Below are 22,943 nucleotides of genomic sequence, written 5' to 3' on the forward strand. Positions count from 1 at the left end.
GGACACACAAGCACCTCCTGTGACCTGCCCTTTGGTGATTGATCCTCTGCTGTCCTTGGGACTCTTCCCCTGCTCAGAGAACACTGGGGAGGGAGGGGGGCCTGGCTGCTGGTCACCTTGGGAGCTCCACCCTTTGTGGGCTACTTTTTCAAGACTGTGACAAGGAGGCTCTCCGTCCCCAAAATGTCACCTCATCCTTCCCTTGCACTCGCTCCTCCTCAGCTGCTTTCAGACATCCCTGAAGTTTCACAATCGTCTGGTCACGGAGATCGACCTGGGGGAAGAAGGGCCTGACTAAGAACTGGCAGCTTGAGGGGGGGGGGATTCCAGAGACAATGCCTAGAACTTGGAACCTTCCTTGGGTGCTGCTGCAGCAACCTTCTCCCTCTGGCAGAAAGAGCAGCAGGAGGCTGCTGGGCCAGGAAGAGCCTCGCCTGGGAGGCCTGCAGCAGCTAGCCAGCCTACCTCTCGCTTGAAGGCTTCCTGCTGCTCCACCAGCGCTGCCATGCTCTGGGCCAGTTGTTGGTGCTCTGCGTGGGCGTCAGACAGCCGCTCCTGGCATTGGGAGAGCTCGTCCTGTGCTGCTTGGAAGTCGGCCTCCTTCTGCTCCGCCCGCTCTTCGCTCTGCTGCAGCTGCATCCAAGGCCAGGCAAAGCACCACGTGAGAGGATGTGGAGGGAAGGAGGCCACAGAGAGGCACACCAGGGGGAGGTCTGCCACACACAGAAGTCCCAGTTTAGAGGTGGAAGAAACTGGGGCAAGCTGGGCTGGGATTTGGAACAGAGTCTCTCTGGGCTTGGAGTGAGAGAGGAGCAGGAGGAGGAGGAAGAGGAAGGCTCACCTGAGTCTGGCAGGTGGAAAGCTGCTCTTGCAAGGAGGCCAGCTGCTCCTTGGTCCTCTGGGCCTGGCAAGAAAGAGAGAGAAGGGCTGAGCAGAGGCCTCAACCCCTGAGCACTTGGCAGGGACTTTGAGCTTCAATTGCCCAGCCGTCTCCCTCCAGTGTGCCTCTTGCTCACACACAACCTTCTGCAGGGCACTTAGCTCCTGGTCTGTCTGTCTGCAGCTCCTCCTGTCTGCAGAGGATGTGGGAGGCGTGCTGCTGTGTGCTCAGCAGCTCCTTCTGCTGACCCACCTGGTCCCAGGAAAAAAGGGCCAGGCCAAAAAAACATCCTTAGCTCCTGAGTGGGTGGGTTTCTCTGGCCCCTCCCAATTCACACTGGGCTGTACCTCACTCTGCAGCATCCTCAGCTGGTGACGTGCCAAGGCCTCTTTCTGCTGAAGGTCCTGGATCTCCTCCTCCCTGCTGCGAACTCTGGACTCGGAGGCAGCCTGGGAAGCCCGAGAGGCTGCCAAATTTTCCTGCAGCTGGTGGATAATGTCCTTGTACTGCTGCACCTGCCATGGCAACAGCTTTTGAAACAAGGTAAGCACAGAAGAACCCTGCAAAGAGGCTTTGCTGCTCGGTTAACCCCAGAATTGCCCTCCTCCAAAAAGTAGCAGTGGCAAAGGATTTGAGACCTGCCGTTCCCGCCCCCCGCCCCATATCAGTTTTTAGATGAAGGTTTTGGAGGGTATTTGGGAATTACTGAGCCTTTTTTTTGTTTGTTTGTTTAACAGGCATTGCTTTTCTTGATTTCCTGGCTTTAAAATTATTTAATGGGTTATTATTGTTTGCTAATAAGGTCAGAAGGGTCCTGCTGGATCAGCCCCACTAAAAAGCTACCTTATACAGTGGTACCTCAGGTTACAAACTTAATTCGTTCCAGAGGTCCGTTCTTAACCCGAAACCATTCTTAACCTGAGGTGCGCTTTCGCTAATGGGGCCTCCCGCGTTGTGATTTCAGTTCTCATCCTGGGGCAAAGTTTGCAACCCGAAGTAACTACTTCCAGGTTAGCGAAGTTTGTAACCCGAAGTGTTTGTAACCCGAAGCATTTGTAACCCGAGGTACCACTGTAATGAGTAAGGTCAATGGTCCATCTAGCTCAAGACTGACACAGACTGGCAGCAGCGAGTAGGAAATCTCTCCCGGCTCCACCTAGTGATTCCACCAGGAATTGAACCTGTGTTACCCGAGCATACAAAAGCCTATGGCCTTGCCCAGCCCAGCCCCATCTGGTCCTCAGTGGCCAACCAGATGTCCCCAAAGGGAAGCCCACAAACAGGGCGAGAATACATTAGCTTCACTCCTCACTTGTGATTCCCAGCAACTGGGATCCAGAAGCATTTACTGATTCTGAGGCCAGAATACAGCCATCTTTGTCCTTCCTAGAGTGTGTATCTGGAGGCAACAGTTTCCCTCTGGATCTTTCCCTTCCACCAGGTTTCGGTTATGCCCACAATATCTATGCTCCCCTCTAAGACAAAGAGCTCCAACTTATCCATCTTGTCTCAGAGGCTTCTAGCATTACATTGTTATCACTGGGAGCCTCTGGGAGGAACCCAGGGATGGAAGCATTTAAAAGAAATCAAAAGAGCCCAAATGCCCAGAGACTGCAGGGAAGAGAAGGGCACGTGGTCCTCTTGGGACAAACCTCCTTCCCTCAAGCACCTTGGACTAGGGCCCGGAGAGGGACACATGGTACCTGCTGCTCTGCTGCTTGGCTATCAGCTGCAGCTCTTGCCAGCTTCGCCATTTGCTGCTTTTGCTGCCAGATCTGGAAGACAAATTGGGCACCTGCGGCTCTTTCGTGGCAGCCATGGCCTGAAAGCGAGCATCTAGCTCAGGGGATCCTCAGGCAGGCCAGCCAGTCATGAGGGTTTTCAGACAGGGAAAGCAAGGTGTGAATGCCAGAAGCCATCAATGGGCTCCCAGGAGGTCTTTCCAAGCCTTCCGTCCTGCTCACTTGGCTCTCTGCTCTCTCTAGCACCAGGCCTGCCTCCTCCACTAGGGCTTGCTACATTTCCAACTCTTGCACAGCCTGCCTGCGTTCAGATGCCTGTGGGCAAGGAGCGTAGGCTTGGGTGAGGCCCCCAGCATGGCTCTGTGGGATGGGATGGCAGCTCACAGGGGGTGGCAATAAAACAAGCTCTGTGGCTCCCACTGCCTGCCACTCTACCAGGTTTCTGCCTGCCCCCAAGTCCTTCATTCTGGGGATGGGGGGGGGACTCCCATGCACCCCCCCTGTCCAGGTGGTCCAGCACTCTATACCTGCTCTCTGGTTCCCTGCAGGTCCTCCTGCTGCTCCTGGACTTGGATCTCCAGCTGGCAGATGAGGCCTTCCTGTTCGGTCACTTGCTGCTGCAGGGCGCTGTGGGTCTCCTGGAGTCTGTGCAGTGCCTCGCTCTGCTCCGCAGCCTGGAAGGGAACACAACGGCATGAGGGCCTCCTCCCACTCCCTCTGGGTCTTTGGCAGGGCTAGGAGCTCCCTGCCTCAGCCCTGAACCTGACTACTTCACTGGGCAAACCTGGCACCCTTCCAGGTCAATGCAGGACTGCCTCTTCAAACAGAAATTGGACTCAGATGTGGAGGGGCCCTCTGCAGGGAAGCTTGCCTGGGGCCACATCTGATGTCTTTCTGGTGCCAAGCAGAGACCTTTTTTAAAAAATTAGCCCAGCACACCATCAGGCTGCTCTCAACCTAGCATCTTAAAAAATGATGTTATTGTTTCTCTTCTGAAGAGCCACCTCCTCACTCATGAAGTGCTGAGCACTCTGACTGCGTATCTCAGTGCAATATTCAAATGAAGGTCAGTGAGAGGCAACCCCACTGGAAAGAAGCACAGACCTCTTGATGGGGATGCTTCCTCGCCTTAATTGGGAGCATCAATGAGGAAGCAGGGAAGGTACTCCCAGCCCACGCAGCCCACAGTCACTCTTGCATTCGCACACATGCCTCTTGGGGGCAGTTCTCATGACCTACAGGTAGAGGAGGCTTGGGTCAGCCATGAACTCCTGTGCAAAATGAATACAGTCATTCTGGAGGGAAGGGCGAGGAGGCCATAGGGGCCGAGAAGGCAGGGATGATGGCAATCTCCTGGGCAAAGGCCAGAAATGCAGATGGAGGCCACCCACTTTCAGCGGTCGGAGGACCACCTGTCCTGGCAGAAGCCTCTTGGTCTGCCAGGGAGGTGGCCAAAACAGATGCAATCCAAAGAGCCTTTAGAGGAAATGGACCTGTTGTGGCTCTTGGAAGCACTAACCTTCTTTGCCAGATGCAAGACAGGCCGACCGCTTTCCACCAGGGCCCTCCCTGCTCCTCTGCCACTCCAGAAGCAGAGGAGGAAGCTGCCTTGGCTCCCCTTTTGTGGCCCTCCTGCTCTCTCTGCTCAGCCACCAAAGAAGAAGTTGTCGGCAGTGAGGTTTTAATCCCTTCTTCCTTGCCAGCTGCAGGCCCAGCAGAGGATCAATAGTGTTTAGACAGCCAAGGAGATCCCTTTCCCTCCTAAAGCACCCGATCAATAGCAGCCTTTCCCCTCCTTTCCCCCTCCCTTCACGCACGAAAGAACAAGCGTCAAAGAACCGGCGCCTTTGGGCTGATTGGGATGCCCAAAAGCAAGGAGTGGTTGCTGGCCATATGCGCCCACTGGGAATCACAGCGCAAGTTCTGGCTGCTTCAGACCCAGCAGGTCCAAAGAGACATGAGGTCTCATTTCTGGGCCAGATCCTGAGTCCAGAGTGCTCCCGAGAGCTGCAGGAGTTACTTCATCTTCTGGACTTTCCCGAACTGCAGCATGTGGGTAGCTAAGCCTACTCAGGAAGAGGCAGAACAAAATCCTCCTCATCACGTCTTTCCACAAGGAGGGCTCTAAGCCCCAGGCATCTTACTCCCTGGTTCTCATGCTTTGTATGGCTGGACCAGTCCAAGGTAAAGGACAGGCAATGTTGTGTGAGGCTGGTGTGTCACCTGGGAGCACTGCCACTGCAACTTGTGGAGAAGGATGCTGAAAGCAGGAGGCACCTGGAGGAGCCTGCAGCGCCAAGCGAGAGGCACTTCCCACCCACCCCCTTGCTGTGGAGCGACTCAGGCAACGGCAAGAAGCCACCGAGGAAATCCCGCCTCCCTTTAATTGCTGCCTTCATGTTATTCTTTTCAAGGCTGTGTTAATTGAAATTAAACAGCTGCCACGTTCTGGCTGGGACAAAAGCTGTCTCTGCTCTGCTCCTTCGTGATTTAATGAAGACTGACATGCGGTGAGAAAACAACAACGGCTCACATCTTCCCAGATGCCAACAAAGCGTTGGGGAGGGAGCAGGGGGCCGCCTCTCCCCACCCCAAAGAACCACATCCCTCGGTTGGAACTGCACCCCCAGGGCACAGACCACAATACCTCTGAGTTCTGGGCAGCTCTTAACACACCACCAGCCTTAAGGAAAGACGTGGGTGTATCAGGTGGCAACTGCCAGGTGTCCTGTGCTTGCCATGCCAGGCACAGACCTGTGAGCTTCATCATCAGGTGTGCTGCTGCTGGCTTGTGCCATCGCTCCCTGGTGTGTCCTCTTGGGAGGACGGAGCCTGTGTGGTTCACTCATTGCCTGACCTTGAGTGCTCTTCACATCCCCAGTCAACCCCAATCTGGGCCTCTTCTTTTCTACTAGAAGGGGTTCCCCTGTTGGCACTTAGCCAGCATATTGGGCAAGTGAGGTGGTGTCTAACCTAGGCAAGAGGGAGTCTCCTGACTTGGCCTTGGCCTGAGAGGTTGCTGCTGCTCTGTTTGGTCTGGGCAGTCCCACCCTGAGTTGTTGGCTCGGTGGGCCCCACTTGGCACCACAGGGGCACAGGGAGCACTTTCATGTCTGCCATGGGCATCTGTTGCTTCTGGGCCAAAGCACACAAGGAAGGCCTTCAAGGGCCTGCTCACAGGATCACAACTTGCTGAAGGGTGAGGAAAGTGTACTGCTGTCTGCTTGGGGATTTCACCATTGTGTGGAAAGAGATAGATCAGGGGTCAGCAACCTAAGGCCCATGGGCCACAAGCGGCCCATGGGGATCATTTAACCAGCCCACGGACCCTCACCGCCCGCTCGGTCGGCTCCCATGCACCGCGCTGAACTGGCGCAGAGTGGGGACCGCCTTCTGCGATGCTGGTCAGCTTCCCATTGGCTGCAGGAAGCTCCTGCAGCCAATGGGAAGCTGCACACGCCTCCTCCGCACCGGAAGGAGCGCCAGAAATAGTGTTTGCATGTGCGTGAACACTCTGGCCCACTGAGGCATCTACGGGACTGTGAACCGACCCAAGCCACAAAACTTTGCCGACCCCTGAGACAGATGAAAAGAGAAGCCCAGGACAAGGGTGTGGGGCACCTAGCTGGCTGGTTAGATGGTGGGCTGATCCCACCCGGGTGTGTGCTTCCCGTGTCAGAGGCTGTATGAAGCCTCTGAATACCACTTACAGGGTAACCCAGGCAGGCAGAATGCTGTTGCCCTCAGGTGTACATCCCTCACAGGGCATCTGGCTGGCCACTATTAAGAACAGGAGGCCCCTATTGGTCTGATCCAGCAGCCAGGCTCCTCTTAAACCTGGGTCTCAACAACAGACTTGGATCCTGAGCCTTTGCTACTCCTCTCGTCTCCAAAAATGGGAAGGAGAACCCCCTTCCTCCCCTCTCCTCCACAGATGGGCCTGGCAGGCACAGCACTGTTCAGCACAGCAAAATATGCAAAATGACGCATGAGCACAGACCTCATTAACACCCGCCTCCAACATCATTAAGATGTTTCCAAGAAAATTAATTGAGAGACTCATTAAAAATAAATTAAGAAAAATGTGTTGCAGAGCGCTTGCTCTGAGCTCGTAAATCACAGCTCGAAGCTCCGGGCTGCTGTGCAGACAATTAACGCCGGCCAATTTGTTTTACCCTGACTGCGAAAATTAGAAAGCAAACGTGGAGATTAGATTAGGGGTGTCTGTCGAGCGGAACTCAGAGTGCATATTTTAGGATACAAAATGGAAATTAGGAAAACAACAAAGGCCGGCCAGATTTTAGTCCATCCGAGGGGCTGATGGGCAGAGATGGGGAAGGGCAGCAAGAATCAGGCTTGGCTGGTGGAGAGCAGCCCCCCCCCAAGATGGTAGCTATCAGGGGCTGATTTGAGCAGAGATACCAGCTGCCCACCACACAGCAGGGAGGGAAGGGGGTTCCCAGCCCTTTGGGCTGCAACACATTCCCCCAGCAACATGAACAGAAAGAGTCTCTGTCCTGCACTCAGGCCCCTCCCAGCTCTCCTGGAAGTCAGTTACTGAAAGATCTGTAAAACAAGTCTCAGAGGTCTCCAACCCCAAAGACTGCTTGATGCAGGAAGCGGGAGACCAGCCCTGGTACAGCAACTCCCACACAGTCTAGAGAAGCACACGATCCTCTGGGCACCCCATGGGCCTTGGGATGGCACACCATGAAGTTGTTGGCTGACTTGGTACGCAAGTCAGAGAAGAAGGAAGGGAGGCAACTTGTCCTTAAGCTCAATCCTACACTCTGGCCCTTGGCCATAGCCCTTGCACAGGCTGGAGGAGGCATTTTCCTGCCCATCTCGGGACTGCAGCCTGACCTGAGGCTTTCAGAGGCTCTTGCAAAGTTTAAAGAATTCCGGAAGCATCAGCACAAGGAGGAGCAAGCTGCCTGTGCCAGGAAGAGGCTTGATTGAGTGCCAAGGAAGACAGAATGGCCCTCTCACCCACCCCAACCCAGGATTGGCAGCCACCCCCAAGTACCCAAAGAAAGAAGAAGAGAAGAGCTGATGATGAAGTCGTTTCTGTACTTCAAAAGTCAGGCAGCTGCCAGAGAGGCAGGCAGAGTGTTAGAGGAGGACAATGCAAAAGGAAGGAAATGGCAGAAGAGTCTCCACTGAAGGAGTATTTGAAGAGGTGACATTAAACTCAAAAAGGAATTAGAACGAATTATCTAATTAAGCATACACTTCGCAACAGAGCACTGGGGTCAGGTGGCATCAGCCCAAAAGGTGAATGGGACTGGAAGACAGCCAAACACAGCACCCATATTTCTTTTTTTAACAAAAGAAAACTGAGGAGGAATCCAGAAAGTCCAAGGCAAACATCTAGACAACAGAATTAAGCTGGATGAGATTTCATTCTGTGGTGAAAGTCTTGCTCCATCATAATGCACCAGGAGAAGAGGTGGACGGGAGGAATGATCAGGTAGCATTTCCTAAGGAAAGGAGTCAGCAGTGTCATTTCAGAGAAGCCCTGAGCACAGATCTCAGCGTCTTCCTGCCTTACTTCGTGGACCACCATGGCTGGCCCAGAGCGCTGGCAGCTTAGCACTGAAGGGCCAAAGAACTGCTATTTATTACTAAATCCAATACTAAGGGGTGCTTGAGATTCAGGCCACTGGGGGTGGGGTGGAAGGAATGCAGTAAGATTAGAAAGAAGTTTAAGGGGCTGTGAGCACAACCACAACCACACACCTATAATCCCTCATTGCCTCTGGCACCCTTTGCTCACTTCTGGCTGGTGTCTGGAGAACATTTTCAGGGCCCAGCTACAGCGGTGGAGGGTGGCAGGAAGCCCTGTGGAGCAAAAAATCTTCCTAGCAAGGGCCCCTGTTTGATGCAGCAGGTGATGTAGACATCTCACCCACCCCTGGCCAAGAGTCATAAAAGCAACGGGAACCTGTGTGTAGCTGCCTCCATTTTGGCTGCAGTTAGTAATTAATACAACTCTTGCCTATCCTTTCCTGCACATTGGCGATGCTGGGGGTGGGAGGATTGGAGTTCCTGAAAAGGACAGCAGGGGTCTCCCTCAGCCTTTGCAAGCTCTGCCTCGGCCGTTCCCCCACACCCCACCGCATCTACTGCATAATTTCAAAATGGCAGCTTTTTGAAAATTCACCTTGATTGCCAGACATGAGAAGTGACTCATCCCGCAGTGACTGTCTGGCAGAGGGATGGGATCAGACAGCAGACAATGAGGGACGGGACGCATTAACAGTGTCTATTACAGAGCCCTCAAAAATACCTTTGTTCTGTCAAAGATCCCATCATTTGCTAGTTGTGTTCCTCTGAAAGCAGGGAATTAAACACACACACACAGATTCTGACACACACACCCTCCCAGGGATGCTGTGGGGAGAGGGGGAAAGAGGCAATGCTGCCCCATATCTGTGGATTCTCAAAAGCCAGAAAGAAAAGACGGCAAGTTGCTCCCTGCAAATTCAGCAGCTGACAGGCACAGAATAAAAGGCAGCCATCCGCAGCTCCATTCCCACCTAGAGCAGAGTCTCCTCACCAGAGGCAGAAGACAAAACAGGGCTCGTCCTCTCAGCCACTGGACCTCCTGGTAGAAGCCCAGCACTTGCCTGTCCCATTGCCCTCCCTCCTTCCCAGGGTTGGGGAGCTTCAAGGAAACCTTGACTGGGGAAGCAGTCAAAACTCACATTTGGCACCTCTGTTTTTGCAGGAAATGGCAGGCAGTTCTGAATGCAGGCATGTACACACCTCTGCCATGCCACACTGGCTGCAAGTGCATGCCTTGAGCAGTCACAGTGACACACCCCCTGGCTGGTGCTCAAAGACAGGAGGAGGAAGGGAGGGTGGGGAACTGAGCAACTCCAGCAGTCCAGGCATGGCAAGCTAGATGTGCTCAGTGCCGGACATTTCGACTCCCTCCTTCTGTCAGACTGACTGATGCACCACATAACCCCAGCTCAATGCTTCTGGTGCTGTGAGGACCATGACCATGTGGTGGAAGGCAGGCAGGAAGGCAGAAGAGTAGCTGCTCAAGCACCCTTCCAACCCTGAAGGGCAACTCCATGGCCTCCTAGTGATCAGGCTAGCCCCTACCTGCCTCTCTGAAGAACTCCTCCTTCTCATGCCTTACTGAAAGCAAGCATCAAGGAGAGCTGATACTAGTGGACAAGCTGGCAGCTCTTGGAGCGTCCTTCTCTCACCCCAGCCCTTCACAACCCTTTGCCTCCACAGTACCTCTGAGAGGGCCAAGCTGTATTTGCTCCTCCAGGTAACTGCTTCTGCTTCTGGTGCCGCCAGCCGAGCTGTTGCTCTTTCTGTCTGAAAGAGAAGACCAGACACACAGCTGGTAAAGAGGCTCACATTCCCCCTGGGAGTAGCGAGGGCAAGTGAAGCCCCTTGAGAGCCTCCTCTGCCCTTCATGATTCCAGATTTACACACATCACAGTTGCTATTACTTTTTTTTGTATCCTGTCATTCTGCTAAACAAAAATATCTAAGGTGCCCAGTCGCGTCCTGGTTAAAGTCAGGAAGCCATGAAAAGGAGGCGGCGGAGGAGGAGGTAAGAGGAACAAAAGAATGGGAAAGGCACCATTGTTGGACTATTAGCAAAATATGTAACTTCTCACTGAAAATCAACCTTGTGGCAAGAGGATTGGAAGGTAGCCAAAGTAATACCAATTTTGGAAAAAAAGGGGTGAGGAACTTGCAGAACTGTAAGCCTAACCTCTGTCCCAGGTAAAGTGGGGGGAGCATGATGAGGCTGGCAATACAAGCGTGTGGAAGAACAAGCCTTGCCAAGAAATGATCAGCATTGCTTGTGCAAAGAGTATACCTGCTTCAAGCACCTTTCAACCACAGCTCACTGTACCTGGACTTTCAAAAGGCCTTTGATGAAGTTGCTTACCAAGATGGGTCATGGGGCCGGAGGACAAAATCCTCTTGTTTAGATCATATAGTAATGAGGATGAAAAACAAGAGGATTTTCATGAAGAATGGAATCAAGCCAAAAGTCTCCTCACATATTACATTGGGACTAGAGCTGTGTAACAATTCATAAATGATCTAGAGTCAGTGGTGAAGAACGAAGTCAGCAGGTTTATAACGGGCTGTGAAATCCCAAGAAGCCTGGAAAGTGCTTGAAACAAATCCCTCCAACTGATCAGCAGGTGACATTTAGTATAACACAGTGACTCACATCAGGAGAAAAAAAAATACATAAATTGTCTACCCCAGAAAGAGTTCTGCAGGCTCCAATGGAAAGCACCCCTGAAAAAAAGAAACTCTGGGTGCTGGGCCAGTGAAAATGGTGGCAGGACTATCAAAGAGAAAGTTTCGTATTGACTGCATAGCATCCATAGGGGGCCAATAACTAGAATATAGCTGGTGGCTCTGGCCACCAATCCCAAAAAGGAAATGTGCAGAGAGGGAAACGAAAAGGATCAGGAAGCTGAAGCACTTCTCTCGATGAGAAAAGGCAAAAGCATTTAGACAATAAATTCAGTAGGTGGCATTACAAAATTATGAAAGTAGAGCAATAAATAGAAACTATTCTTTCTCTCAAAACACACTTTTGCACTTGGAATATCTACCAAAACTGATTTGGAGAAGAACATGCAAAGAGAAGAGTCAGTTTCACAAGAGACATCATTAAACATGCAGAACTGTCTTTCTTATCCACCACATAGAATCACAGAATTGGAAGGGGTCCCAAGGGTCATCTAGTCCAACCCCCTGCAATGCAGGAATCTCAGCTAAAGCAACCAGGACAGATGGTCATCCAACCTCTGCCTAAAAACCTGCAATGAAGGAGAGCACACAACCTCCTAAGGGAGAGCGTTCCACCTCTGTGATGGGCAGGCAAGAGCCTGGTTCACAGGCAGCCTCCTCTGACCCTCTCCTGCCTTTGGCCCTGTCCTGCTCCAGGGTCCTGCCTTTGAAAATCTCCCCTCTCTGTAGTTAATCAGTGGGTGGGATAGCGGGGCTCAAAAAGTCATAGGCAGCCTTTGCAACTACTGCTCCCCACCCCAGCACACAAAACTAAAGGGCCTTCAACTGAAGCAGAATTAAAAAACCCAGCCAGGTACTTTATGATACTGAGAAAAATGCCTGAAGGAAGGAAGAAACAGCACTTTTGTTCTGCCCCAAGAGGAGACCTGCAGTTGGCAGCTCTGCCTTCCCCTGGATGCCATGGCTCTATGACTGGATGCTGGGCTCAAGCAGCAGCAAAGGGAACATGCAGTGGAATCCCAGCTCATTTTCCCAAGGGGCTTCTCTGGAGGGCTCTGCTTTGTAAGCAGCAGCGGCTCCACTTTGGGCTGCGTACCTGGAAGCACCCAACCACCTGCCTGCCTGGAGTATGGCATCAGAGATATGGTGCCCAGTCTGTCTGAGGGCCTGGCAGAGGGGCAGGCCAAACATGGTGGCCAGTATGGTGGAGGGCAAGGCATGCAACCACATGGCACTTCTGCTTTTGTTGGTTCCCCCCTTAGCATGAGTGTTGCCTGCATTGTTCTGTTTTGTGGTGTCGGCCTGCAGCACACTTGGAAGCAGCCTTGGCAGTGAACCCAGGAGGGCACAGTGCAGAGCCATCCTCTCTCCTGTCTTGGCATGGCCACCCACTGACACCCCCTTCTCTCAGTAAAGAGCAGGACAATCCCACCTATCCTCCCTTCAGGTCTTCTGGAGGCAGACAAATGCAACAAAAGAACAGCTCTTCCTGCAATGGAAGAAGAGATCACAATGAGACAAGGAGCAGAAGTTTACCTGTTGTCCAGTCAAACCTACCAGCGCCTTCTCCTTGCCGCTCCTCTGGGCTGCTTCTATCTCCAAGCATGGACTCCTTTTGCAATCTTTGAGGCTGGACGCCAGTTTCTCAATCTGGTAGGGAAGCAGGTGGCGGATTAGAGGGACCCTCCGTCACCCCCAGGGCCCTCCTGTGCCTGTCCCCTAATGCACTCCAAAGAATTCACAGGGGTGCGTGTGAGCTTTAAGGGTTTCCTGTGGGAGGGAGGAAGGAAGGAAAAGCCCAGAGGAATCAGCTACAACCTCAACTGAGAAGGAGTTTTCATTCTGTTCATCCTCCTCTCAAACACAACCTTGGCTCTTGTCAGGGGCCAGAGGAGGGGTGAAAGGGAATGTGGGGGTCAGACGGCCAGCTGTGCTGCTGGCTGGCATCCCGCCTGACTGTTTGCTCACCTCCAACATCTGCTCCAGCTTGTGGGCTCTCAGCACCTCATTCTCACCTTCTGCTTGGGCCAGCTGCCTTCGACACTCGCTGAACTGTCGAAGATGGAACACACACACAGCGACCTACGTTAGCTGCAGGGCTATTCCTGTGTAAAGGCTAGTGAAAGGAGAACAGGTGGAAAACTCCACCCACTCTGGCTGGACTCCACTCCATAATATACCAGGCAATGCCTCAACTTTTTCCACCTCACCTTGCCTATGACAGTAGGGGACAACCGCAGCTCCCCCACCCCCAGGAGCACGCAGTCAGATATACTTGCGGTGACCATTGCGGTGGTTGAACTTGCCATGTTCTAGCCTTTGAATGTTGATTATACAAACATTGAGGGAAGGAGGCTTTGCTTCAGCCACTGGGCAGTGCCTGGTGTGCACTCTGTGCCCTGTGCTCTCCACATTTCACAGGGGACCACCTCCTGGGAAGCCAACCGGCACCTATGATGCTGTTCTGCAGATTCTGGCCACAACATAATAGATACGTGGGGACTTTGGAAACCAGAAGACCAATCAGGCAGCAGTTGAAGAGCATATCCGTTAAAAGTCCTCAGGGCAGGAACAGTACCATGCAAGCAGTGCCGGTCACAAAAGGGCCCCCAGAGCATCAAACAAGCAGCTGTAAATACGGGCTGACGTCCCTAAGCTCAATAATTCTTCCAATGCAGCCTTCTAAACCCAGAGGTGGGGAGGGGGGAGCGCCACCACCTGAGAACAGCACCCACCTTTCCTTTGCAGAAAGCCAGAGCTGACTTGTCCAGAAAAGGAAAAGGGACAGGAACCATATGCACCTGACTTACTGCAGCCAAAAGCCAGGGGTCAAGTTTTCGACACCTCCCCTGCATGATTGAGCACCCGCCGTCTCAGGTCAAACACAAGACAGAGCCTGGGAGCTCCATCAGGCCCTCATCCAGGGGCAGCAGATGTCCCCCCCCCCCCCGGCAACAAAAGAAAAATATTTAACTCTGCTGCCAGGGGGGAAAGGCAAGTGAGGAACGTGCAATTCAAGCAGCTCCCCTGTGGACACACACCTGCTATAGGGGGCACACTCCAAGCCCAGATCCACTATCCACACTCCAGAGCAAGAGGCCACCCCAGCTGCCAACACCCTCAAGCTTCTGGAGACAAAACCTAAAGGTGCCAATACGTCCCTTGGCCTGGAGGGCAGAATCCCAGCCCAGCTTTTTAACGGAGTCCACAAGAGTAGCAGCCATGACTGAGGCTCCTCCAGGGGCATTTCTCTTTCTCCTCCTCCGCGCAGATCTATACGGCGGCACAGCCAGTGGCAGGAAGGAGATGCTGCCAGGGAGGATGAGGGGGGCACTTGGAAGGCTGGCACCAAGCCTGTCTCTACCAGACAATACCCATTTGGGGAGCCCAGATCCAGGCACCTGACGGTCCGTCCTCTTCATTCTGCCATGGTTTCTCTCTCTTCCAGTCACCTCACTGCAAGCTCAGCAAGGAGGAGGAAGAGGAGATCAATATACCGAACATCTGCTCCATTACAGCAGCCTCAACAAGGGGCTGGCTAGACCCTGCTAAGCAGTAGCAGCAGCAGCAGCGGCAGCTTTTCCCTCCTCTTCCTGCTGCTGCCCTGGCTGGCTTCCATCTTCTTCTTCTTCTCCTCCTCCTCCTCCTCCTCCCTGGCACTCCCGTACCTGGTTCTGGGATCCCTCCTGCTGCTGCTTGCTGGCCTCCAGCTCTCGCTCCAGCTGGAGGACTCGGATGCAGCTCTGTTCCAGCTCTGCCTGTGCCTCTCTCTGCTTGCTCTGCAACTCATAGATCTTCTGCTCCTGAGCATCCAGCTATTGACCCGCCCAGGGAAGAAAGGGAAGAAATTGGGGGGGAGGGGGGAGGAAGAGAGAAATCAATTAGTATTAAAGGGGCTTTAACAAAACAGCATAAAGCACAGACCTTGGGTGGGCAGGTGGGAAAGGGAAGCGCTGCTTGCTTGCCTGCCTGTGGGGATGGGGGGAACCAATATTAGCAGGCCAGGAGTTCTGCCGGGGCCCAAGGAGGGCACGAAGCCAAGACACCTTCCCGTTGCCTCTGTGCAGCCGCCACATGAGAGAGGGGAGAGAGGGGTCTCGGGTACCTTGTCTGCCAGGCTGTCTCTCTCATCCTGCCCAAGCAGGAGCTGGCTCCGAAGCCTCAGGGTCTCTGCGGCTTGCTGCTCCAGCTGAAAGGGGTTTATACAGGAAGGGAGGGAGGAAGAGAGGATTGCGAATGTCAACCAATAAGCAGGGAGAAGACGACAAGACTCAGGGTATTGATCTGCTAGAGCGGCTTGTGCTGCTGCAGCCCCAAAAGCCTTGGGAAGGGAGGGGGAGATACCCCAGACAGGACAGAGTGGAGGCAGAGGCCAAGGGGTGTGAGGAGGAAGCCTGGAGGACCTGGCAATGTGCCAAGTGGGCATCAGCCAATGCTGTGACAGTCCTGCCACTGGAGCTGGTGAGCATTGTGTCCTGGCTTCTGGGGCAGTTGTCTGGAGGAAGCTAGACAAGCTGCAGCAATGCCAGGCCTAACCCTCTTTATACCTTATAGCAGCATAATGGTGGGGATAATGATGCTCCTCTGGCCTCTAGAAGAAAAAGCTCTTCCTGGTGGCCTCTCCATCCCCACCCCATGCCAGAGGGCTTGCCAGGTGGTCCCTCAAAGGTTAAAACACCCAAAAAGGGGCTGGACAGGGTTGTAGAAATTCAAAGAACTCCAAGCTTGAGTCGCCACGTCAAATGGGCACCCTGAACCTCCCCAGCCTCTGAGGAGTCAGAATCACCCAGGCCCTGTTGTCTTGGGGTGGGGGCTGTGCTGTGCTGATGGCCAAAGATCTTTAGCTCTAGTTTCAGGTGCTTGGTGGATCTGGATGAGGAGAGGCAGTTCTCAAAGGACCCAGCTGCTGGAGCACAGTAGCTGCCCAGGGAAGAGAAAAAGCCAGAGGGTCACTGCCTACGATGCAAACGGAACAAAGGGAATTAGCTCCCACCCATTTTGTGACTTTACAAGGGGGAGAGGTCTGTCCATGGCCATGAGCCAAGGTGGCTCAGAGGCCAGGCAGTGAGATGGGCTGCAAGGGAGGGCTAGAGCATTCATGTCTTGCTTGTGGGCTTCCCATTCTCGCTGGCCACAGTGAGTCACCTGAGCCTCTGACCTGGTCCAGCAGGGCTCTTACGTCTTGCCTGGCGGAGAAACCATCCATTTAATGTCCCTCAGGATTCTCCATCCACAACAGGGGTAGAGTGGTTGGCAGCCTCCAGATCGTCAGGAGCAAGGAAGTTCCCCACCCCCAGGGTGGGGCAAAAGGCTGTCTCAGCCATGGCAGTACAGAAGATGCCTCCTCCTCCTGACAAGTAGGCTGGGTCATCTCTCTCTCTCTCTCCTCCCTTGTCCCCAGCTCCCCACACATGCATCCATTCTCCTGCTGTAAAGAAGGGGGCAGCATCTTTGGGGCGAATCCCCATGCTATTTAAGCGGAATCAACTCTGCTATTTCTTTTCTTTTCCTTTCTGTTCTGTTCTGTTCAGAAGCAATTACTTTCATGTCATTTCTGGAGACATTTGCAGGGAAAGCAAGAGCCAGATTATCCGCCCCACCCCCATCCCCAATGGCTTCTGCAGTGGAGGCGAAATATTAAATTAAATGAGGTGTCTATGAAGCTGCTGCGGTTTCAGGTCAAAGACGCCACAGAAAGCCGTGTGCTCTGCTCTGCGCCTGTATGCAAATGGCTGCATTAAAACCGCGGATGTCAACTTGCAACACGTCTCTTCTGCTCCTGGATGATCAAAGCTGATTGCTGAGGCAATTACTGCAAAAGAAAAGAAAATCACGGCCCTACTGCTCCTCCCTCGGCTCTGAGAGTTTAATTGTTTAGCCAAGCTGAAACCGTACCCCTGGCTCCCTTGCGCACATGGCTGCTCCTTGTCTTGTAAGGTATGCGTGCACACCCTCCTTCCTTCCAAGCTCTGCACACAGGGCCAGTCGGCAGCAGCAGCCACAATGCAGAAACATGGATCCCGGCGGTGGCAAGCAGGCTGAGGGGAGATGCTGCCAGTTTGCCCCACCAGGACCTTGCCTTCTTTGTTAATCAGCCCATGTGCACACTCAAACCGGGGGGGCCTTGGAGAACCCCCAGTGAGCAGAGAGCCAGCACCTTCCCCAGCTGGAGGAGGTTGCCAGGCTGGGAAAGAGGAGCACCTTCCATGTGCCAAAGGAGTGGGGAGAACATCAGCCCTGCCTCCTCACCCTCTCTCTGCCACGTGGCAAAGATCAGGCAGATCCTGCCTTTGCCTCTCCCTCCCCTCTACTCCTTGGCCTGATCCTTGGCCACTCCCATTCTAGCTGTCCGCTTCCAACCTTCTCCCTTCTCTGGATCTCTTTTGCCACATATACATGCAGAGAGAAAGCACAATAATGGCTTCCTAATGAGTCAAGAAGAGCTGGGTGGCTCTGCTTTACAGGTTCAGTAGGCAGAGGCCAGCTGGGTTGGGTGTAGCAGGTTGCACTCAGTCTGGGGGGGGGAGCAGCAGTGGCAATGCCCACAAACAAGCACATACATCCCCCACCCCTCTGAACAAAGGATGCCTCAGGAGAGACCAGGGCTTCCTTTCCCTCCTTTAAGCCTGAAATATTAGCTGTTTTCTCAGACAGAAAAATCTGTTCCCTTTGTGGGTGGGGAGGGGAGCTGGCTTTGTGGACACCTCCCTGCCTCTCTCCACATTGTCGCTGAAAGGAAAATGGCCGGCGTGTGAGTTGTACAGGGAAACGGTGCTGCATGGCTCCCCCGCCTGCTTTTCCTGGCACTTCCATTCACAACTCTGGCTCAGTCTCCGAGTCCTTTGTTCAGGAAACGGCAAAGCCCTGGCTGTTTCTCTCTGAATGGCAGTTAACTTTGTCCAGTGCAGTGTTTTCTGATTGTTCGTGCTGCCTAGAGAAGCTTTGATTAAACCTCTTAATTTTTCGGCTAAGTTTTCTCTTGTAACAGGGCAAGCCCTTGACCTGGGAGCAGAGAAGAGTGGTCAAAAGAAAAATAACAAGCCAAGGAGAGGGGAGGAGCAGGAGTAGCAGACACAAAGGGACAGAAGGCTGAGCGAGGAGCTGCTGAGTCCCCAGGCCAAACATCTTGCCCCCAGGGGTTGCCAGGGCTGCTTCTCCCTCCTCCTTCTCCACTCACACACCAGAATGTTTCCTGCAAGGAGAGCTTGGCACCAGCAGGAGTGCACCACACGCAGCACTCACATCGAGGGTCTGTGTGTGTGTGGAGTGTGTGTTTGTGCTTATTCTGCTCAGAAAGGAGGAGTCATTGCCTTGGAAGGGACATGCCAATAGTGACCTCAAGAACCACTCCTGACTGGAAGCCATCCTCCTGCTTCCTCTGTGGTGGGGGCTGAGAGTCCATCCTACCAGGGACCTGGATGCTTGGGGCTTTTCCTGATCCATCCTTGCAGATCAGAGAGTTTTCTGCACCCAACGAGCCTCCTCTTTGGCCTGAGCTGCCAAAAAGTCTCCTTTGCCTGCATCTGTCTTGAGAAAAAAGTATCACCAGCACTACCTCTCCCAGCAAGCAGCTGACCACGGGGCATTAATCACCCAGGAAGGCCATGGGTGGGGAACCTGTGGCCCACTAGATGTTGTTGGACTTCATCTTCCATTGCCTCAGCTGGCTTGATGATGATGGGAGTTCTCTCACTGGTGCTTTGCTACCTGGTAGAATCCTTCTGATCCACATTTAATGCTTTGTGAATTATTGTCCAAGTGTATACAAAGGACATTCATTGTATTTTTCTTTTCTGTATTCTGTTACATCTCGTTCCCCCACAGTTTCACCCCCATCCCGCTCAGAGAATGTTGGGAGGTTTTTGGCTCTGTCCAAACAATGTTTACACAGAGGAAAGTCCAACTGATACAATGTGAATTGTATCTGGTCAGTATATGGATGATTACAGCCTAAACCAGCAGTTCTCAACTTGTGGGTCCCCAGATGTTGTTGGACTACAATTCCCATCATCCCTCAGCTCCGGCCTTGCTAGCTTGGGATGATGGGAGTTGTAGTTCAACAACATCTGGGGACCCACAGGTTGAGAAAGGCTGGAAACCATGGGTAGGCAAACTAAGGTCCGGGGGCTGGATCCGGCTCAATCGCCTTCTAAATCCAGCCCACAGATGGTCTGGGAATCAGCATTTTTACATGAGTAGAATGTGTGGTTTTATTTAAAATGCATCTCTGGGTTATTTGTGGGGCACAGGAATTCATTCATCCCCCCCTCAAAATACTGTCCAGCACCCCACAAGGTTTGAGGGACAGTGGACCGGCCCCCTGCTGGAAAAGTATGCTGACCCCTGGCTTAAACCAAGTGCAGGCTGCATTGAGGAGCAGCCTTCTAGAACTCCCCAGACATGCCTGCTGAGAGATCAACCCAAGAGGAGACTTCGCAGCCAATGCTTAGCCAGTAGGGAAGGGCACCCAGAAAATTCTGCCTGTGTTTCTTTCCTGCCTCTCTGGCACTGCTTGGATCCCAGGTTAGGTCCCAAGTCAGCAACAAGGGACCAATTCCTCGTCAAGGTGATCCAAGGAGCCATGGCCCCCAGACAGGCTCGAAAGCAAATGCACGAGAAAAGCTCCTGCCTCTTACAACCCCTCAGTTACCAGCACCCACCCACCCAGGATCCCTCCAGTTAAAACAAGAGGAAGCTTTTGATTAGCCTTACTGCCTTCAAACTGTACTGGTGGCCAGCCCTCAACTGTGCCTCTTCTGTCACTACTACTCAGGACAGAGAGAAACCTCAGGCAAAAGTGGCAAGCGGGCCCACCCCACACGCAGCACAAGCCTTACCAGCTGCGGCAGGGAGCTCAGTTGTGACTCCAGGAGGAGCTCCTCCTGCAGATGGCACGCCACCTCCAAGTCTTTCTGGGAGAGTTCGTTCTGCAGATCTGTGATGGTCTCTTGCAGTTCTTTAATTTTAGCTGCTTTCTCCAGAACCTGCAATGCACAAACCCATCATGTACCTGGATTTTGGTAAGCAGTCTGCTCTGGGTGCGGCAGAGGGTCGGGTGCTTCTGCAGTGCCAGTTTTTGACACAAAAAGGGGAGCAGTGCAATAACATACCCTGGAACCAAGATATTTTGGGGCTGAAGCTGGAGCTTAGCAGATTGCAGCAGGAATGGCCTGCAGGCCACACTTCAGAGCTGAGGAGGCACCAACCAGGGCCTCCAACACAGACTTCTTTCCTTGCTCTTGAACACACCTGCTGAAACTCACATTCTGTTTCCACACTTGGGCAACCTCGCTGGACTCTTTTTATTCCCCATTTACTTATTCGTTAAATGTATGCCCTACCCTTCAATGGTCAACCAGCATTCTCAGTACAGTTTACAAAAGCTTACAAAATAAAAAAGTAAAAAAACATGTATATTGCTTTTAGAAAATTCCAAGGAAGGACAAAAAGCTGTGCATCAGAGAATGTCGTCCCTCTCCGCCCCAATAAAAGCACCTCCCACCATCTTCCTTTAAGTTACATCGAGTCAGGGGAGGGGATAAAATGACACAAATTCTCTGCTTTGAGAGCTCCTACCTGGGACAGAGAGCTTCCCGGCCAGCACTGTCTCTCCCAGCAGGGAATAACATTTGTGTGGAATTGCTGAAACCATGCAGAAAAATCACATGGAGACAGAGCGATTTCCAGCAGGCATGTCAAAGCCAAGAAATGTCAGCCTGATGGAAGCGGCTGGGAAGGCTGCAAGTGGGTGTGTCCTCTTCCCCAGCTCTGTGCATTGCAAGCAGAGTGAGGTCCAGGAACATAGCCCATCCCCCTGGCAGCGCCAGGGAAGAGATGATATCAGGCACCACGTCACTGGACCCAGGAAGCGCTTTTCAAGAAAACAGAGAACAGTTTCACTCACAACTCACTTGGCCCAGGAAGAGCGGCTCACACCTGCTTTGGGAGCGACATTTCCAATTGGTTTAGGGAAGGGGAAAGATGAAGGTAAAATGACAATTCGCTTAAGCACCATCCTGGGAATGGGAAATTTTAACGATGCAAAGCAGCAAGGTCAGACAATGTGTCCAGGCATCCTAGAGGAAGCTGCTTGGAGTTGAAATCCCTTCATTAGGCATCACCTGATGACTTGTCTTCCTGAAGGCCAAGGCCTGTTTGGGCTGCGCTTCAAGGCCTCTTCCAATTCCTACTGCTGCAGCCCATCACAGGAACTATTCCTGCAATGCTATGGTCCTTGGTCCCAGCTCTGGTGGCCCTGTGGCTGCAGCTGCTTCTCGCTTTGTGACCTCTAGTGAGAGGAGGGAGCAATCCCCATCTTCTCCCGTTCTGATATTTCAAAGCCAGGCCTGCCTCTCCCTCCCATCTCCCCGCTCCACATTATTAATGAATTGGAAAGCAGACATCATTAGGTGTGGGAGACTTTCTTTCAAAATCTGTAGAAGCCTTCATCGGACTCCCCAGAGCCAGGCTGCTGTTCTCAACATAGTCTTATTAGCATCGCTGCCTCTGTAGCCTGCCATGCAAACTGCACTGCTCGGCACTTTCCAGCACTTGACCCTTCTGCAGATGGAATTAATTTCCTCTTTGAAGATCCAGCGGCAGGCCGTTGCAGCTGCCATTGTTGTGCTTGTTAAGGAAAGGAGCGCTCCCGTGAAGGCAGGGGCTGACCGATCATGGGCGGATGGAGGGCAAGAGAGCCTGAAATGGAAGCAGCTGCAGAAGCTTGGGAGGAAAGCCCTTCCTGGCGGCTCCTCCACAAGCAGACTTTCTTTTCCATGCAAAGCACACACAAAAGGGCTGGGTGAGCATATTTGCACATGTGACCTGCTCTGTGCTGGAGGCTCAGGGTACGTAGGCTGGAACCAGAGCAAATTAAGAAGACCTCCCATGCCCCGCTCAGAAGAGCCCGGCCGTTGGCACCCTGGCAGAAAGAAACCCATTTCACCCATCACCGTTTGTTTCATTTGGTCCCAAGTCTGATTTTAAGGGGGCTGGGAATAATCACCTATAGCATTTTGTGTGGAATGGTTCATGCTCAAAGGATCCTGCACAGGATCACAGGATGGAAAGGAGTTCAGTTTCCTGGGATTGAAGAAGAAGAAGAAGAGTTTGGATTTGATATCCCGCCTTTCACTCCCCTTCAGGAGTCTCAAAGTGGCTAACAATCTCCTTTCCCTTCCTCCCCCACAACAAACACTCTGTGAGGTGAGTGGGGCTGAGAGACTTCAGAGAAGTGTGACTGGCCCAAGGTTCCCAATAAATGCTTCTCTGTGCTGAGAACCAAGTTCTTGTGACATCTGCAGCACCATTGAAGCAGAAGCTGCTGAGGGTTAAATCCTCATAGAGAGGAAGAGGAATGCAGCTCCCCTCCCTCAGTCATAATTTATTAAAAGTCTCACAAATAATTAAAGAAAGGTAGATTTCGCCAACCTTATGTCCCTTAGGACTATTATGAGGTGTTTGGGCAAGATTATGATTTCCTTCGCTCTCAGTCACTCACCCTTGTCTGAGTCCCTCAAAAACTTCTCGGTCCTAAAGCATGGAAAGCAGCCTTTCTGAGTATCAGAGGTTAATCCCTGTTATCTCTGTTTTCCCAGAGATAATGAGATAAACAAGATTTATGGTTTGGCTATCATTAATCACCATGTAATTATCCCCATCGACAGTGTGTCGACAAGAGATGTCTAGTCTGCCATCTTTCCTCCTGGAAGTCAAGGGCGTGACTGCATTTCATTTGCCTGCCTTCTTCTCTCAAGCCTTCATGGTTGGACCAGGCCCTTCAGTTCCAGCTGTTCCACTTCCACATATGGAAATAAGAAGTGGCTTGTTGGAGCTCCAGATTGGAGCAAAAGGGCCCAAGACTTTGTGACCGACTGACAAGCCTCTACCCTTGTTGAGAGGCAGAAGTAATGCCTGACCTCTTGGCTTCCCCACTGTACCTCTCTCCTCCTCTGATTCTTTTCTAATGGCTCCCATGCCAAAGCAGAAGCCCACCTGTTACGAGGAAGTTGACTGAGGATGTGAGGAATGCATTGAAAGAGATTTAGAGACTTCCTCTCAGCTACAGAAGGCAG

At 52.6% G+C, this 22,943-nt stretch overlaps 1 protein-coding gene and 1 long non-coding RNA gene across 15 annotated transcripts in view; one reads left to right on the forward strand and one right to left on the reverse strand.

Annotated features, from left to right (window-relative positions):
• PMFBP1 (polyamine modulated factor 1 binding protein 1) overlaps nucleotides 1-22,943 on the reverse strand; it is a 79,139-nt gene that overhangs the window by 9,731 nt on the left and 46,465 nt on the right. For 5 of the 14 annotated variants that reach the window (XR_014551272.1, XM_083626209.1, XM_083626205.1 and 2 more), the window contains 12 exons: nucleotides 19,707-19,853; nucleotides 14,975-15,058; nucleotides 14,538-14,684; nucleotides 12,838-12,921; nucleotides 12,427-12,519; nucleotides 9,877-9,960; nucleotides 3,150-3,296; nucleotides 2,584-2,655; nucleotides 1,228-1,395; nucleotides 842-904; nucleotides 466-633; nucleotides 191-274 (listed from right to left, as the gene is read on the reverse strand). Coding sequence is in view for 12 of the 14 variants with exons in the window: in XM_083626209.1 (XP_083482335.1) it covers nucleotides 191-274; nucleotides 466-633; nucleotides 842-904; nucleotides 1,228-1,395; nucleotides 2,584-2,655; nucleotides 3,150-3,296; nucleotides 9,877-9,960; nucleotides 12,427-12,519; nucleotides 12,838-12,921; nucleotides 14,538-14,684; nucleotides 14,975-15,058; nucleotides 19,707-19,853 (1,341 nt within the window). In the remaining 2 variants the exon portion in view is untranslated. Of the gene's footprint in view, nucleotides 1-190; nucleotides 275-465; nucleotides 634-841; nucleotides 905-1,227; nucleotides 1,396-2,583; nucleotides 2,656-3,149; nucleotides 3,297-9,876; nucleotides 9,961-12,426; nucleotides 12,520-12,837; nucleotides 12,925-14,537; nucleotides 14,685-14,974; nucleotides 15,433-19,706; nucleotides 19,854-22,943 lie in introns of those variants that run through there. The other 9 variants (XR_014551271.1, XM_083626213.1, XM_083626212.1 and 6 more) reach the window with 7 other exon arrangements.
• On the forward strand, nucleotides 524-7,657 carry LOC310768383. Its single transcript, XR_014551296.1, has 3 exons — nucleotides 524-661; nucleotides 1,240-1,423; nucleotides 4,326-7,657. It is a non-coding gene; the product is annotated as an uncharacterized lncRNA (long non-coding RNA).

This window comes from Podarcis filfolensis (genome assembly GCF_964270895.1).
Source record: "Podarcis filfolensis genome assembly, chromosome: 8".
Classification (NCBI taxonomy): Eukaryota; Metazoa; Chordata; class Lepidosauria; order Squamata; family Lacertidae; genus Podarcis; species Podarcis filfolensis.